The sequence below is a fragment of the Alligator mississippiensis genome, chromosome 1 (genome assembly GCF_030867095.1).
Source record: "Alligator mississippiensis isolate rAllMis1 chromosome 1, rAllMis1, whole genome shotgun sequence".
Classification (NCBI taxonomy): domain Eukaryota; kingdom Metazoa; phylum Chordata; order Crocodylia; family Alligatoridae; genus Alligator; species Alligator mississippiensis.
Window position 1 is genome coordinate 136,869,325 of NC_081824.1, and position 18,847 is coordinate 136,888,171.

The 18,847-nt window shown below is 42.3% G+C and overlaps 1 protein-coding gene across 1 annotated transcript in view; it reads right to left on the minus strand.

Annotated features, from left to right (window-relative positions):
* The window catches only part of EZR (ezrin), a 49,890-nt gene extending 31,516 nt beyond the window's left edge, over nt 1-18,374 (minus strand). The window contains exon 1 of the mRNA XM_014596780.3: nt 18,102-18,374. Coding sequence (XP_014452266.1) covers nt 18,102-18,113 — 12 coding nt within the window. The 5' untranslated portion in view covers nt 18,114-18,374. The remainder of the gene's footprint in view (nt 1-18,101) is intronic.
* Between the last annotated feature and the right edge of the window lie 473 nt (nt 18,375-18,847).

The window sequence follows — 18,847 nt, forward strand, 5'->3', positions numbered from 1 at the left end:
GTATGCGAATGTAAGACAAGGAGCTTTTTCCCTACAATGATTTAGGGGAGATATTTATTTGAATACAAGATTAATTTGGAAATATTTGCAGGATTAGTTCCTTAGATGACTGTGTTAGATATGTTGTGTTACGTTATTACCTTTTCCATATACAGATCTTAAAAAAACCCAAGAACAAGACAAAAGCTTTGCGGGAGGCTGGGGGGGGGGGGGGGGTAGGACAACACAAAGAACGCTGCAATCCAGATTCCAAGCCATAACTGCACAAGTTATGAACCATACACTTATCCCCCTCCCTAGGTTTTCCAGTAGAATCATAAAAATGAGCTATCAAAAGTTTATTCTCAGTCTTATGCTAAGACTGTGTGCTCAAAAGAAAATTTGCATAGTTTATCTGCTGGATTATAGTTAGGCTGAAGTCATGGGTTAGTGTTTTACATCTGCTCTGAACAATGTACTTGTCAGGGAAGCTGGAGACTGGAAATAAAGGAAAATTTTGTTCAGGCTCCCCCACGAATAAGATCAGCTGTGAGCTGTGAATATAATTAATACATTTTTTTTAAAATGTCAGTGGTATCTTTATATATACATTTTGAAATAGAAGCCATGGTAGTTTGGATAGGATTATTTTGCTTCCCAAGTCAGTTGTCAGCTAAGTATACTGAAATGCATAAATGATTCTGTACAAGCCATGTACTCAAAGAAAAAAAATCCTTTAACTAAAGATGGTAGGTCAATAAAGTTAATTAAAAAACCCAAAACCCTTCTATGAAAAATTTCAAACAAATAAACAACCAACAGCGGATTAGTGGTTTAATCCATTTTCTCCCACTTGTTTGCTCCAGGCTATGGTCAACAGCGATTAATTCCAAGGAGACACCCATCCTATAATCCTAAAATTAACCATAATTGTGAAATGCTGCACCCAAAGGAAAACACACACCTATATCTTTTTACATCCGAAAACCTGAGATCAAATTGGATTTACATTACCTTGCATCATAAACTTCCCCAAGAGACCGTAAAATACCGAATTACATTTTTTGTCTCTTTATCAGCAAATTCCATAAAATAGAGGGCAATAAATACTTATTTAAATGCACAATAAAAGGAAACAGTACACATTTCTGTCTTATAAAAGGAAAGATGATTTAGGAGATTATTATGCAGTTCTGAACAGTTTAAAAATAAACAAAATCTTGAATTTTATGCAACTCTTCCCCTCCTGGAAAAAGAAACAATGAAGACAAGACTTTATTATCTAACAAAGTTAAGAATCAAAACAAAAGTGCTTGGGAAGCGGTAATTAAGGTGCATTTAAAATCACAGGCAGCTGCAAGAAGAAGGGGAAAAAAAAGTTGGGGAGGGGGTGGGGGGAGAAGAGAGAGAACAAAATTACAGTAAGACTGGAGCCAAGTCTGCCTGACTGGCACCATCACGGCATTATGCATACAGACCCACATGACAGATCTGCTATTTCTACTCTCCCAACATGCAAATAAAGGCTATTGCCTTTGTTCTAAGGAGCTTTTGGGTGTTTAGCCAGCACACAAATTACCTCACTCAGAAAGGCTTGTTGCAGATCTGAGGGGGAAAATCTAATTTCAACCTTAGCAAAAAAATTCTATTGAATAGATACTGGCTACTAACAGAAGTGTTTACATGTAACAATATTAGGAAGGGCACTCTTCTCTATTGAGTTACCTTCATTTACTGAGTCTGCTGTTCCCCAAACCAATCAAGTTGTCAACTCTACAATATGTCAAGTTTTCAGCTGCTATTTGAAGTTTTAGGCATAGCCACGCTTCCTGGAAGCCAACTGGGGGGACGTGGATGCAGGTGTTGGGGGGGGGGGAGGGGGGAGGGAACCCAAACAAAAACTCAGTACTCATTTAAAAATAAAGTCTCTAACCATGATGCTTATCACAATAAAGGTTCACATTTGACTCTTTCAATTGGTCATTCTTTTCCAGCCCTATGCAATTCTTGAAAAGGGCAAACAACTTCTATTTTTTAAGAAGAGAACCTGCCTTGAACAAGTAACTGGCCTAGTATACAGTGGGAAACCAAAGGATACAAGAGATCTTGATATTAGAACAGCACGGTCCCACGGGACATTCAAACATTTAAGAAAACATGGTCTAGATCAGGGATGTCAAACATATGGCCCATGGGCCAGACTCAGTTTGTGGGACCATTGTGTCCAGCACAGCAATAGTTCGGTGGGCTACCAGAAGTGCACTGCCCCTGGGCTCCACACTTCTGCGTGCCCAACACTGCCAACTGGCCAGAGCTCCATGCCACCAGGCAGTGGCCTGGAGCTGCAGGTTAACAGATGCATGATGCAACTCCATGCAGTCGCACACACACAGCTCCATGCTGCTGGCCAGCACCAGTCAGCAGTGCCAGGGGTGTGCTGCTGCAAGGAGTCATGTTTGTGCAGCATGGAGCAGGGGAGCACGTGTCCATGGGGAGGAACGAGTATGCATTGGCTCATACTGCACAAACATGGCTCAACTCAGCTGCCTGGCCCAGACACACGCTGCCACCCAAATGCAGCCCTATGGATCCAGCCTGGGAGAAGCCTGTGTGGTCTGGATCTGGCCTGGGACTCCAGGCAAGTTTGATACCCCAGGTCTAGATGAAGTCACTATATGGTGGGTGCATAATTGGTTACCAAGCTGCATTCAGCAGTTTCCTGTCACAACTGGAGGGCATCTCAAGTGGGGCCCTTTTAAGACACCTGTTCTGGGTCTGGTTTCATACATTATTTTTATTAATAATTTGGATGATGGAATGGGGAACACATACTAATAAAATCTGTGGATGACAGCCAGTTGGGAGAGGTTGTAAGCACTTTGGACAACAGGATCAGCAATAAAAACAAACTAGATATGTTGTCTTTGGTAGAGCAAAAAAAGGGTCAAACTAGTTGTCAGCAAAGAACTTAGGCAAAATGTTATGGGGGGAGGGGAAACTAACTATAAGGCTACTTGTTTCTGTGCTCAGCTGCCTATGCGACTTGTAAGAAGTCCTTCAACCAAGGTCCTTAAACAGGTGAAGCAAATAAACCTTGACTGTCAGTGATGGGTATTTCATCTCATCTTGATTCAGGGGAATTGAGTAGATGATCTCAAGGCTCTTCCAGTCCTCTTTTTCTATGATTCTGCAATTAGGGATCCTGATTACAAAGTCCCTGGTGAAGTTCAACATCAGGATGGCAAACAAAACTTTTTTTTTTAAAGTTCAGTTTTTCCCTCTCCCTTAAGGAGTCTCATAATTTTAAATTCATTTCATGGGGCATAGGGGTGGAATTCATGATCTTTAATGTCTGTGGATGGCAATCCTGGAGGAAAAAAAAAAAAATCCAGTACAAAAATGGACCAAAGGCTTGTAAGATGATGCTACACACCTAATGACACTGAAAACAAACTTCTCTCAATACAATCAAAGGATATTAACAGGATGGGTACCCATAAATGCAGTTAAGTGGGTTTCCCCTCCAGATGCATACACACTTCACAACTGGTGACAGAAGACTGCCTACTAGAAAATGTAGATGGGGCTTTATCTACATAAGGAGGTTAACCTAATTGATTTTACTAACTAGATTGACTGAACTTTAGCTTAAATGGCTTTTCTGTTAGCTAAAGTGACATAAAAGCATCTAAATCAGGACAGCATCAACACAACAGCACTATCCCAATTTAGATGCTCTTATGTTGCTTTAGCTTAAATAGCTTCTTTACTTACAAGTCCAATCAACAGGAATGTCCACATCAGGGGGTTGGCACTGCTTTAAAATGAAGCCATTTTGTAAGCTTCCTTATTAAAATCAGTACTTAAAAATCAGCTGTTTACCACAAGATATATTCATTTTCAGTTACCTGTTCCTCCTAATTCCCTTCACATTACACACCCACAAGCATTAGGTCACATTCACCAACATTTCTGCCACTCCCAACATGCAGAACAGTCGGTGTTATATTTCAGTGCCTATGAAGCAGATTTAGACATTGGTCAAGGTGTACATAGCAGCTAAAAGTTCTTGCTGGACATTTTTCATATGGAGCACTCATCTTTCCTGGCCAGGAGCAAATAACACACTGAAAAGTAAATAACACTGTGTGAACAACACATCTAGAAGATCTTAGGAAATGTGTCATGTAGTTTCAAATTGGCCTTTGTATGTGCTATTACCTACTATGCACCAAACGCATTTTTTTTTTAAACAAGAAAGCAAGTTTTCCATTTTAAACTAGTAACTTGGGCATTCCATTTGGTTTTGCAGTAATATCCACTTTCTTATTTTAATTGTTTGTAAAATAAAGAACTGTATATATGTATATATTCCTTTGTCCCGTTGGGGTTTTTTTGTCTAGAGTATGCGAGCAGGCCTTACAGGCCATGAGCCCAGGCTTTGTCTTTGAGGCCCAGAGCTTCAGACCAACCTGTAGGGTCTTTACTGTCCCCCAATTTGTAACCTTCCCAAGAGTAAATTTTTCTAAAAAGTCTATTTTAATTGTTTAAAGGGGGGGGGGGGGGAAAAATCAGTAATCACAATTAAAACAGATCTAAGTCACATTAAGCTCTGAAATGTACTACAAGATCCTGGCAGACAAGGTTCCTTGGGTGAATTTGATATCTTTTATTAGACCAACTAGATATCAAATTCACCCAAGAAACCCTGTCTGCCTATGTCCTTAGACCAACACGGCTACAACCTACACCCCTGCTACAAGATCCTGCACATTTTGGGAATCTCTACCAACCATTACCCAAAAATAGAGGGGGCAAGCAATTTGCTGTTTCCACTCAAGCCGTGTCTTACCTTTGCAGTATAAATAGAACAAAAGCCTTTCAGACAATGAATGGATTCAGTGCTGCAGGAATCCATGAATTTTGGCTACCTTTATATGGCAAGGAAGGGAGAGACTATAGAAAAATTCTTAATGCCTACTGTGTTTTTCACTTTCAGATGCTAGTTTTAACAAGTTGGGGCAGCAATTCTGGGGAAGAAAGCGCCCAGCACAAATTAAGAAGTGGCTCATGAGGTGAGGCCATGTGTCCAAGGGTGCTGATGACAGGATCCCCTGCTATTAGTACAGCCAACAAGGCTTCTGTTTCATTGCAGCAGTGCAGGTAGGTACACTAACTACCTTGACTGCTTTGGTCTTGTTAGTTTCTCTTATTTGAGTAGAACCAGCAGAATTACAGACAGCATTATTTTCTTCAGAAGTGAGAGGAGGGAGAGAGATACTGGTCCACGGCACAGCTGAGGCAGCCTGTGCAAAGCATTACACAGAGTACTGCAGCCTTCTTTACCCCAGGGTGTCCAGTCTAAGAGCCCATTTCCTCAGTGCCTTGCTTTCATAAAGTCAGCTGGGGCCTTGCAAAGGATGTACCAGGTACCATGACAGAATGGCAGCATTTCATACTCATTTATTCCCACGGGTGGAAGGGACAGTGCATGCCATGACACTTTAAATAAGAGCACAAGCCTGCTCCAGTGTCCTTGCCAAAAGGTCTTATCCACATCTATAGTTGAAGAGCAGGTGCCTGGATGACTGCTCTCTTCCATGCCAGGGGCAACTGCATTTCACTATTCACATAAGACACCTCAAGCGCTCAGGAAATCTTTGACTGCATAACGTCTGCATGTAATGCAATGTTTAAGTGATATCTTTGTGATCAGTTTAACTGATCCTATACCTCCAGAGGCCTCACCTCCGCACCATCCATTAAGATCTCTCCTGGGGACTCGCCATGTTCTTCGCCTCCAAGTAGCTTTAAAATGGCTCTGTAATGCGAAAAAGAAGCCAAGTTCCCCAAGACAGATAACTGTTCCCTCCATTCCTAAACATAAATCTTCAGAGCCACCAGGGTCATAACTAAGGTGGGGCAAACAGGGCAACTTCCTTGGGGGCCAGCTTACATGGTGGTAAAAAAAAAAGTGGTTGCTGCCAGCAGCCATACGATTACAACTGCATGGCTACCAGAAGTCGCCACTGCACCTGTGACCTGGGTGCCCAGCCACATCCCTATGCTACTGACAGCCACTCCCACACCAAACATGCTCCCATCTACAAACGAGAACAGAAAAGGTTCAATCTTATACTGGTCACCAGACACATGTAAGATCCTGCAGCTCAGACTTTCATGATTGAATAGTAACCTCCAAGCTTCCAGTGAGACAAACAACCAAGTGATCTTATTTAGTCCTGGAAGGTCCGGAGATATTTTTCATCACAACACTGTCAGTTAGGAAAGCTACTTTTAGGTAAACTGAATATGTTTAAAGCAAAGGAGTTCTCCTCCCCCTGCAGTTGTGCTTTTCTACTGATGCAGCCTGGCTCACAAACGGAGAGAGAATTCTTTGTCTGTTCCACATGCAAGACAACCCTCCTGCCACCCCAAGATAAATGCTTTACTATTTTGCCTACTATAGTATATTCGATATGGCATAAAGATTTTATCGGCCCTTATTTCTTGTGGCATAAATAGATATTTCCATGCACGTTTTGTGTTGCAATCAGTTCTAATTGCTTCAGCATGATATTAATCCTCTATATGAGCCATTTATCATCAGGATTATTAGCTAGGGATTTAACAACAGCAACTGCAGCAAACATATAGAAACCATTACCAACTAAATCATTCCAGCCATAATTTTGTCAAGCCAGGCCTTAAAAACCTCCAAGGATGGAGATTCCGTCACCTTTCTAGATGACCTGTTCCAGTGCTTCATCACCCTCCTACTTAGGGAAAATCTTTCTAATATCCAACCTAAACCTCCCTTGCTACAACTTGAGACTGTTGCTCCTTATTCTGTCATCTGCCACCACTGAGAACAGTCTAGCTCCATCCTCTTTGGAATCCCCCTTCAGGTAGTTAAAAGTCACTATCAAATCCCATTCAGTCTTCTCTTCTGCAGACTAAAAAATCCTAGTTCCCTCAGCCACTCCTCAGAAGTCATGTGCCGCAGCCCCCTAACCATTTTCATAGCCTTCTGCTGGACTCTCCAATTTGTTCACGACAGCTATATGTAAAAACTGCACCTTGCCTAGCGTGGATCCAGAGAGGGTGCAGCAGTGGCAATCACCGCACCCCCGCTTTATGCTGTGATCTACAGTGAGCTCTCAGAGCTTACCATCATATCAACAGAGCTCTTACTAGGAGCTCTACATATGCAGCAAACTCTATGAGCTTACTATTGTCTGATCAATGCAGCATCTGCACAGAATCCCTGCTTTCAAGTAGCTTCAGACTGCAGCTGTTCCCTTCCCAGTTCAGCAGCAAGGGAAAGAGCAGCAACACTCAGCATCTGCTTACATGAATCCTAGGGGCTGTACACTGTGGTTATTTACATTTTCCTTTCCTCTGCTACTGAATTCAGGGTGGGGAACACCAAATATCAGCAAGCTCTGGAGCCACTTGGAAGCAGGGACTCTTGGTATACCTCACGCTGGTGCTCACCACACATACAGAACTCTGGCAGGAGCTGCCCCGACATGCCAGTGAGCTCAGAGAGCTCATGGCATCCAGAATCATAGTGTGAGGGTTTGCAGCCACCTCCCCTTTGTCCGTGTGACATGTGCAATGAAGTCTCTTCACTGCACATGTACCCCACTAGCATGGCTGTGCCCCTTTCCCTGCAAGGCTGGATCCACCCATGCATCTCATTAATACAACATGATGAAATTACAACATGTCTCATACATATAGGCTTTTAAAACATGAACAATTTAAATAAATGGTTAAATTGGTCGCTGTTAAATTGACAACCTGAAAGTGGATTTGAAATTTTACTCCACAGCTTTACAATGGCTGTAAGAAATGTCAAGATCCAGAACCTTTGTTTTAAAACACTAATTTCAGGATATTTCGCCATTTGACAGTTCTCAAAATGCCTGGCAGTCCAAGTATTTATGTTGTAATTTAACAAACTTCTGCAATACCAGAAAAAAAATTGAAATATTCATGTGGAGAGCTACACTCAAAATGCTTTGAGTCTGACATTTAAAGGACTATCACCATGTTAGCACTAATATTTGAATGCAGGGGTTCGGGTTTCCCAAGTTGAAAAGTACAAGTATTAAACTCAGCACAGAGCTAAAAAACAAATGGATCATGCTGACCATTGCATAGACTCCGTATGTGAAGCTACGGGCACAGCACAGGGGCTTAACTCGAACCCAAAGAATAGCAATACCGGGTCTTGTATTCAGTGATGGCATTACTTTGAAAGCTTACTCTCTCTCATAACATACCTGCAGGGGAAAGAACAGGATGGAGTACTTTGGGGAGCTTAATGGCAAAGAGAGAAGATCTCCAGATAAATAGATTCGCTCTATTAATCAAATATGCACAGAAGAGGTGTGAAATATCTGAAAATTTCTGTATCAATTTCATTTTTCAATGATACAGATGTTATAATGAATGTTAAAGAATATCTTGAAAAAAAAAATACAACACTATATTCTACTAGGACTTTCCTTAGAAGATTTCTGCTTTCATGCAAGCCCCAAACTACCTGAGCATCTCAGTGCTTATCTCCTGCCAATAGCCATTTGGGATTCACAGAACAGACATTTCTACACCAAGCTCCCCATGGGACTTGCTGAGCAGGCCCTGACCAGATCAAGTCTCATACCTTCCGAGAACATCAAATTCAATACAAAATGCAGCAGTCATAGCCATTTTCAAAGACATCAAGAGGCGGTGTAATGCTGCCTACCCTACAAATACCCTAGACTAACAATTAGGGCACTCTGGAAAATGGAAGGCCAGCATTAAATTTCACATTTCCCACCTTCTAGAGAAGGACTATCATCTAGCATGGGTAGGGGCACTCTATAAATCACTCCTGTTAAAGTCTGAAGCTGCCCTACCATAGACTAACATGGCAAACGCCCTCTCTCTACCATATAGCCAAGAAAAACACATTCACAAGCCCAGAAATTACGTCCATGGGCACAAACAAGAGCCTGATTCTGTAACACTATGATAAAGGTACTCGTTGGGAATGGAAAGCCTAGGTTGCCATCCCCGCTCCATGGATTGTTTATGCATTTTACATCAGATGACCATTGGCCAAAATACACAGTCTTAGCAGCCAAGACCAGAATATCCAAGCACCCAGGGATGCTTAGTGGCTAAGGTTTGAAGGAGGAAGAGGAAGAAGGCAGAGCAAGTGCTCAGGAGGCTGTAAAAGACGCATACCACAACCACGGGGCATTTTCACATGTTCTCTGGGGGTGGGGTGGTGGAGGTACTTTAATTAGAGCTGCAAGCCACTCTAATTAAAGCACTCGGTGTCTTGTGAATTCAGCATCCCATGCCTCAAAATGGTGGCGAGGGCACTTTAACTTAAGCTTGTTGAACAACCTTATTTTGAACAGCCATCATTTTGAAGCATGGGGATGCTGATCCATGAGATGTGAAGGCTAGTGTGTCAGGATTTCTGGCACACCACTCTTCAGCAGTTCTTACTGGCTACCTCCAGCTATGTCCCACTCTGCAATCTGGCTATTCTGGGTCCCAACCAACTCTCCCCATGCACTACATACGGAATATAAGGTACCAAACTAAGAGCACCAGATTCCCCAAACAGAGCCCATGTGCACAGAAGTTATGCACAGCGATGCTTAGCATCACCCTTCTAAAATTCCTTCACAGATCTTGCCCTTCTTGCTCTATAAAATATTAAATTATTCCTCAAAGCACACGTTTGATAGGGAAGAATTCTGCCCATTTAAGAGGCAAGGAAATGGGTGGCAAACCATCATATTTTAAAGTCACAATGTTGCAACAAGGGGGGGTGGGGAGTGAAAAGACAAGCACCATGAAGGAAAGATGGTCAACTGTTAGTGAATTTACATATTTACCCCAAATCCACCTCACCTACTCATAAGAAATGATGTAATTAATGGCAAAAGAAAGGGAAGACATGATCTGGCTCTAGGATTGCCAATTCTGACTGCAGCTATTTCGGGAGATTCCTCCCCCCCCCCAACATGACGTAAATATCATTAATTTCATTTTCTTAAAATATCCTATTAAAGTCTCACGGATTGCTTTCAATAGTCACCAGGAGGTTGATGCTGATTCGGGTAGACTCCTAGCCAATCCAGGTGGGTTGGCAACCCTACCTGGCTCTATGCATTATCCAGGGGAAAAAACTTGTTGGACCAGAGGGCTGCAAGTCAGGTTCTTAAGACTGTCTCAAGAAGTTTAGGCAAGTTACTTAATGCTGTGCCTAAGGCCACAAAGCAAGTTTGCAATACAGCTGAGAACAGGTTATTTAACAATGGACCTAAAATAACTAATCTGTGCCAGGGGATAATACTTACTTACGTCATGGCTGACGGTAAGGGTCAATATCAGTTGAAGTACACTGAGATCTTTGACACTCTTATTGAGTGCCTTCTAACCAATCAGATACAAATATTTAAAGTCAACAAGAATTTTTATTCTCAAGGACTGATTATCTAAAAATGGTTAGATTGTTTCCTTCAAGGACAGCAAGTAAGTAAGGAAGAGTCATTTTCTTTTAAAAATCCAAGTACTGCTACCTCTCAGTGGCTATCAAAAAGACAAGTTAAACATTAATTGCTCTGCAGAGCTAAATATTATTCTAAACCATCCTGACCTCAATGATGGTAAATCAGCTCATATACCCTCATTTGATTTTAGGAAAAAACATGAGTTCAGTTCTCTCCCATGTGTTAGTCATCTATGAATTATTTCCTCCAGGTCACTAATAGAATCTCACCTGAGCTTCAGCCTCATACTCCGACTATGGGACAGACTATCACCTCGAGAATATGAAAGAGAGAAGATTTGATATTAGACAAATTCAGAACCTCCATTTAACTAGAAGTCCTTTTAATAGTTAAATTGGCTCCAGTACCCTCCTTCAGAACAAATCTTATACACTCATTAGTAAGAGAGCTTAATCTAAGGGGCAGGAAATTAATGTAATAGAAATTAATGTGAACAATTTGTAAGCTTCAGGATATGCAATGGAATTTTGTTATTTTTGGACTCAAGTTCGGTCACACCAATCTGATACCAAGAGCATAGAGAGATTAGAAACTCTTACAAAATATGAAGGTATAAGTCCATTGTCCTTCTCAGATAAAAGATATGTAATCAGCACTAGAATTGGGCAGGGGGAAAAAAGTTTAATTGCGAAGGTTCTCTCAAATTTTTTTTAATTAATTTTTTTCACTACATTCACATCCTTCATGGTCATACCTTTCTGAATTTTATTTACATAAGTGTTCAAAGAGAGCAAGTCTGAAAGTCAGACAGAAGTTTGTTGAAGCTGAATTTGAAATCTACATGCAAATATTTGCAAAATTCATGTGCATTCAACTAATCAGGAAACAAAACACTATGAAACTAATCTGTCCTGTCACTGCCAAATGTTCCAGCTCGTTATTAGTAATACAACACATGGGATTAGAACAGACTTTCCAAGTCAAGTTCAGTCCCCTGCTTTCACAAGCAATCACGTCATAGTACTATTCAAAATGCATCAAAACTTCATTTTAAAACTAGTTCTATAAAGCCTCCTGGAAGGTTATTCTAGAAACTAATTTATTGTGAAGAACCCACCTTCTTAGTTCCAGCCTAAATTTATTCATAGCCTGTTTACAGGGTTATTGGTTGTCACTGTATTGGTCTAAGGACATAGGCAGACAAGGTTCTTTGTGCAGATGTGATATCTTTTATTAGACCAACTAAATAGTTGGAAAAATTGTTCTTTGCAAGCTTTTGGGCACAAACATCCTCCAGCAGGCATATAGCATTTCTGTCCAAAAGCATGCAAAGAAAAAATTTCCCCCACCCTCCATTTAGCTGGTCTAATAAAAGACATTACACATCTGCACAAAGAACCTAATCTAGACTGTTTACAGACTCTTTTTTCTTGTGCCAGCATTGTCCTTTAAGTTAAAGCATTCCTTTCCCTCCGTTACGGATACACATAGAGAGACCACATATCACCATCTTCCCCTTTCTTTTTCTAGGCTGACCAAGGCAAACTGTTAGTATTCTCTTGTAAGACATCTTCATTCTCTTGATCATGATCATCCCAACAGCCCTTCTCTGCAATTGTTTCAATTTTAATTCATTGTTCTTGGACTTGGATACCCAGAACTGTACAAAGTATTCCATGCAAATTCTTTGCAGAGCCTGGTATTAATTATTTTTCTATCTGTAATGAAAATACCTTGCTCACCACATCCATGCCACCACTTCAACTGACTGAGTTCCCAGGGATCAATTCACATACACCCAGGTCTTTCCCCTGCTCCATCTCATCCAATTGATAAGCTCTTAGCTCAGTGGTTCTCAACCTCTTCAGACTCCAGGGACTCTTCCATAACTGTTACGAATTAAATGGCACCCCATTTAAAAATAACTGATTTATTACAGGGCTTACCTCCTTGCAGAAGGGCAGGTGGGGTGGGGCAGGGGGGACAGTCAGAGCAGCCTGGCAGCCTGCCCTTATCTGCGCACACCTTGCTTATCTCCGAGGCACCTTTCAAAAGAAATCCCACCCTGGCTGATAATCACCCTGTAGCTTATACCAGAAAGCCCTTGCTGCTGGTCACTAAAGACCTGATCTTGTAATAAAATGGAATGATTTAATATTACAAAGTACTCTAGACCTCTTAGTCTTCCAGTCTCTTCCGCAAGTAATCTAATCCTCTTCTGTATGAATGGATGCCTTCCAACTTTATGGCATCATTCAAGTTCATTAATATATTCTGAATTTCTGTAAAGGTCATTCAAGAAAATGTTAAGTAAGGTTTGGCCTCAGGATAGATCCTTGGGGGAACTACACTGAGAACCTCCCTCCAGACAAGCAGTTCACTAAAGGCTACCATTGCCATCTCGTTAGCCATTTCCTTACATTCCCTGTACTAATCATTTCTCATGTTCTATTGTATCCAAAGTTTTACTGAAATCCAGATTAGAGTCACTGCATTTCTAGTATTAAAAATGCAATTCTCTTCCTGAAGATGGATATCAGCTTAATCAGGCATGACCTACGTCTGGTATATCAACATTACTTTTTATCCATTTACTGTTTGTTCCCTGCCTTTAATTACACTTTCCTTCCAAATTTGACCAAAAGCTCTGCATAGTGATGAGATCAAACTAACGTGGTACATAGGTGCCTTGTGCCCAATTACCTCTTCATTGAACCTAGGCACTGTATTTGTTATTCTCCAGTCACAGAGAACTACCTCTACATTGATAGTCATTAATTTGTTAAGAAAATTTAAAAACAGCAAAAGTCTACAAGAACAGGAAAGAAAAAATGGCGAATTCCAATATGACATCCATTTGAGGGAAATGTCATCACACTTACACCATGCTACCAGAAACACAGATTATATCTGTCAAATAAGTCATATATTTATTCAACTTTGAGAAGAGAAGTTAAGCCTTCCTAGTAGGACATCAAGGTTTATGGGCAGGGAGCCAAAACAGAACATGGCCAAATTGTTCTTAGTACTTGTTAAGGGGTATTAGTTCTCTAAAGAACTGAATTATTTCTGCCTCTGTGCAAGAGTATTATTGCATACAAAACTCAGGTGTATCCCGCTGCCATGCCATGGGCATGTCAGCCCCCAGCGCCCTCCACTAAGCAACTCATTTTTCAGGCAGAGGAGCACCACACTCTACCTACAACTCTGCTATCACTTCTTCCTATGCTCCTTCACTATTACACTCTCCCTGCTTTATTTCATGTTGTACCTAGAAGAGGAGGGCAGGAGCCTTAACTGCCAGCTGTACACCACTACAGTTCCATAATAGCTCCCCAAGATTTCTGCACCATTTTGAGTTTTGACTTTCGTTTGGTACTTAGGGTTTAAGACATGCTGTATAAGATTAATTTAAATTAAGCTCCCTCTGGGCAGCATGGCATCTACTTATAGTTTTTCAAACAACAGAATTTGGTGTCAGTGTAGCCTAGCAAACCATTGTCTAGAAAAGGAGGAAATTACATGTGATTTGTTGCTGATTGACAGATAACTACTTCTTCCTCAACTCCAAAAACCCAACCCCTCACACCTCAAGAAAAAAGCAAAACCATAAATTGGGTATAAAAACTTTATATACTGAACATCTTATTTAGAAGTGTTTGTATCTTCAGAACACTTATGCTTTGTGCTTATTATTAATATGAAGATTTCTCAATTAGCAGCTTTGGTTTAATTTAAAATCAGTATGGCAGCACCAACACTGTAACACTACCAATATGTCAGGAAAATTAAAATGTGCATCACCAGGTTAAGTAGAATTCTTTTAAAAACATAGCCAAAAATATTGGGCTACACTTGACTTAGTTCAGTAGTGGTGGCTAGAGGGGGGTGTAATACATACACATGCCATAAGGTCATTCATTTTCTGATTTTGAGCAGTGAGTTCTTATGTACACAATGACAAAAATGGAACCCTAAACATCATGATCTGCAAGCTAAATTTGTTAAAAACAAAAACCCCCAACATTACTGGCACTTGGCATCTCAAGCTATTTAAGCAGATGCCAACCTTCTAACTAGCTGGGTAAACTTAAGAGATGCTAAGCTTGCAGGCCACAGCCTTTTCTGATCTTCACAGTGTATTCCCAGCTCTGAAGTGACAGCTTTACTTATTATCCCATAATGCCCTGCAACCTGACAGAGACATTCTTTAATGATATTAGAGAACACATGGGGCAAAACTGGGAAGAATCCAAACTAATCCTCCATAATTTGGAACCAGCAGACTGAGTGACATGTTTTCTTAAATTAGTAAAGGGAATCAGAACTCATGGTAGAGGTGATATCTTTATTAGACCAGTTACATGTTTCTAAAGATTTTTGCAGAAACTAGTTGGTCTAATAGAAGATAGATATCACCTCTACCATGAGTTCTGATTCCCTTTGCCTGTAGAGTAAATACAGCTAAAACCTGGATACCTTATTAAAGTAATGCTCATAAAATTCTTTCTTTCTTTTCCAGTAAACATGCGAGTTGGATCTGCTGAAGACCAGATTAAGTGCCGATTATGAAGCCTGGGTTTACTTTAACAGGAGGTGCTGTCATGGAGTCGTGTCCCTAAATCCCAGTGAATAGATCACGTGGCTCAGAAATGATCATCATCTCGAAGGAGGTGGTGGCTGCCCTGCCCCTGTTATTCACACATACACCTCTCACCGTTCTGGCCCTTCAGCATTCACTTTGTAGCCAGCAAGAAAAGAACATCAGTCTCTGTCAGGGAGCACTCTAGTATCTGTTGACATGCTCAGCCCACATAAAATTAAGAACATGGTTGTAAGCAGCTTTTGTTGATTAGATAAAAAAAAAAAATCTGTCCACAAGCATCACTGGCTTTCAGCATAAATTAATCAAAGCCCTGGAGTTCAGATTATTCTGACTGTGCGACTTCATAAACTTTGTTCCCCAAAGCCACTTTGGGTAAACTATATAAGTTTACATGCTAGTCCTCTGCAGGTTTGTTTTTTGGGGGGTTTTATTCAAAAAGCAAAACAAAACAAAAAAACCCCCACACTTTCAAGGCAAGCTATATCGTTTTTATATCATGTACCAAAAACAGCCTGCAAATTGAAGAAATAACAAGGAACGAGAAAGAGGACAGAATGGATTAACTCTAAAGCTCTCTCAACACCTGACTGAGAAAATATATTCCTGTTATGCAGACTGTGAACTAGGTAAAACTGCCAATACAATTTACTGGGAAAATTCAAGATCTGGGGGGCGTGGAGGAGAGGTTCTGCAAGAAAGACTTGGTAAATTGACACTGCTCCATGTCTTTAATAGAACGGGGTGTTTCCTCCCCTCACAGAAACATTCAGAGAAATTAGTGTACTAGTAAACAATAATTTTTTAACAACATACACATACATCCACGGTTAACCTTGAGCAATAGCATATCTGCCACTAAAAATGTAATTACAACACACTGCTGTTATGTTGGGTTGAATGATAGTGGCTGCTTATCAGAAAATAAAATCTGACCAGCCATTTTTTTGCAGTCAGAGCAACAGTGGAAAAAAAGGACTAACTTGCCACAGCTGTTCCACTGCATTTCTAAAAGGTAAATTGATGACAAGCCTCTATTGAAGATATGCAGCAACAGGCATCCACGCTGACTTTGTCCTTCACAGTTAGCAATCTGTTCCCACGGCCAGTTATTGGAAGGACCTGATCCAAATCTCACTCAACTCAAGCTTTGATTCAGACCTCTAGACCACTGGTTCTCAACCATCTTGGATTCAAGGCACCCCTTAGAAAAAAATGTCAGCTGTTAGTTTTCACTCAATATTTAAAACTATAGAAAAAGAGAAATTCTTCTGTTGCAAAGACCTTAAAAAAGCCACAACAGGTCAGAATGTTTTTAAACACTATGGATTTCCATTTGGGTTTATACTGTGAATCATATTTACACATCTAACAACACTGCTACCATTGTGTAGCACCCCATGGCACCCACAAAAGGTTATTGAGGCACCTCAGGGTGCTGCAGCACCCTGGTTGGGAATCACTGCTCTTGCTCCTTTAAGCAAGTGGCTGCTGATAGTATGGAAGTTCACAAATAACAACACATTTTCCAGGATAACATTTATAAAAATGAATGCAACAGTATGGAAGATAAAGCAGACCAGGCTTGCTTAGGGGAGCAATTCTGCCTCTGACTTCTTTAAAGGAAACATTTCAGATCAGGCTCCTTAAATGCAATAGTGCTTCCTGCCAACTGTTTGACCAAGTACTCTTCCTTTTATATTGGGAAACAAGATAAATGAATAATTAGTTGCAGCTTTATCATCTTAGATAGCATTAACTCTAAAAGTTAGATTTGGGAGTGTAATAACATCCCTCCTTTTTCAATTATTCAATACCTTCCTATCAACCTATAAGCATTTTAGAATATAACAGGAAATGCATTATTTGACCTTTTCTTCTTTTAAAAATGAGCTTTTTTTCTAATCTAAAGAGCAGCTGATGACAGTCCTGCAATCCAGAAGAGACCCGAGTTTCAGTGGTACAAGGCCTGTACAGTTCCCATTGAGCTTAGATGGAGTTGCGGGTGTCCAATGCCTTTCAAAATGAGGTCCCAGATGCGTTTGTCCTAGAAGCGACCTATACGCGAATGCTAAGTATGCACATGAAAGTTTCATTCGGTGCTTGCAGAAAGAATAAGTGGTTGCCTCTGTCCGGTTTTTAACAGAAAGCAACTTTTGAAACCCCCCCGCCCCCTTCACCCCATACACACCCACCCACCCACTTGGACTGAGCCTCAGTTACCTTTCTGTACGCACACATACGTGTGTGTGCGCATATGCACATAAAGGTGACTGAGGCTCAGTCTAAGGTGTGTATGTGTGCGCATGCAAAGTGACTGAGGCCGAGTCTGAAAGTTGCTCCTCTTTACACACAGACACGCATGTAAGGGGAGCAACTAAGACTGAACGTCAGTCACCTTTCTGTTCACACCCCCCACCCCTGCACCTTAGATGGAGCCTCAGTCACGTTTCTGACCCCAGCTTATAGCTTCTCTTTTCCCCGCCACACAAGAGGGATGCTCCTGGGAGTGCCTACACCTACTGCTTCGTGACAGGCTTGAAAAGCCATCCCGGAGGTTTGGCAGCCCAGGCACAGACTCTAGCCCCAAGAGCTGAACCAGGCAAGTGCCATTTTACTTACTGGTCAGGAACACACAACTCCTTCTCTCCCAGGGCTTATCCCTTGCTTGCCAGACCGGCTTAGTGCAGAGCAAGTATCATTTACAACTATTCCTATAAAAATGGCTTAGCCGAAAGCCCAGGAGGGGGCTCACGCATCACGGTACAACCGGCACGCACCTCGACGTGGAAAAAGAAAAGAAGCGCGCGCCAAAAGAAAGAAAGAGCACATTTCCCAGCGCTAACTTTCGAGCTCGAGGACGACACAGGCTTAGCGGAGGGTGTATCCAAAAGCCCCAAACGCGGGGTCTCAAATGCGGAGGTCTCCAGTACCACAGCCCTGCCCGGCAGGCAGGAGCAGGCCGGGGGCTAGGACACAAAGCAGGCACTCACCGGCTTGGGCATGGTGGCTGCGAGCAGGGGTAGGGGCCAGAGCCGAGGCGGCAGAAGGCGGCAGCAGCTGGTTGCCGGGCGCGGCGCGGCACGGAGCTGGGCGAGGAGGCGCTCGCAGCTCTTGGCTGCCCCGACAAGCACTCGCGGGCGGAGGCCCCGGCTGGCTCTTAAGGGCAGGGCCGGGGGGAGGGAAGCGGAGCGCGAGGGTGATTCATGCCCGGGCCCGGCCTTTCCTGCCGCCCCACCTCGCCCTGGGTGCCGCAGCAGGGCGGCCGACACGCCCCGGCCTCCAGGACAGTCCGCGCAGGTGCGGGCGGGGCCGGGCCGGGACTGCGGGCCCGGTCCGGCCCGGCCTCGCCTCCTCACAGCGCCGCTTTGCGCGGGGGGGTCTCAAATGCGGAGTTGTCCCAAATGTGTGTTGTGTTGTGTTGTGTTGTGTGTGTAGGGAGTGTGGTTGTGCGTGTTGTGCACGTCTGGAGGGAGTGCGGTGTGTGCTGTCCGTGTGTGGAGGGAGTGTGGCTGTGCACGTGTGCAGAGGGAGTGTGTTTGCGTGGGTGTGTATGTGTGTGGAGGGAGTGTGGTTGCATGGGTGTGGAGGGAGTGTGGTAGGGGTTTAGGTTGTAGCCGTGTTGGTCTAAGGACATAGGCAGACAAGGTTCCTTGGGTGAATTTGATATCTTTTATTAGACCAACCCAAATGGTTGGAGAATCGTTATTAAGCAAGCTTTTGGGTTCAAAAACCCTTC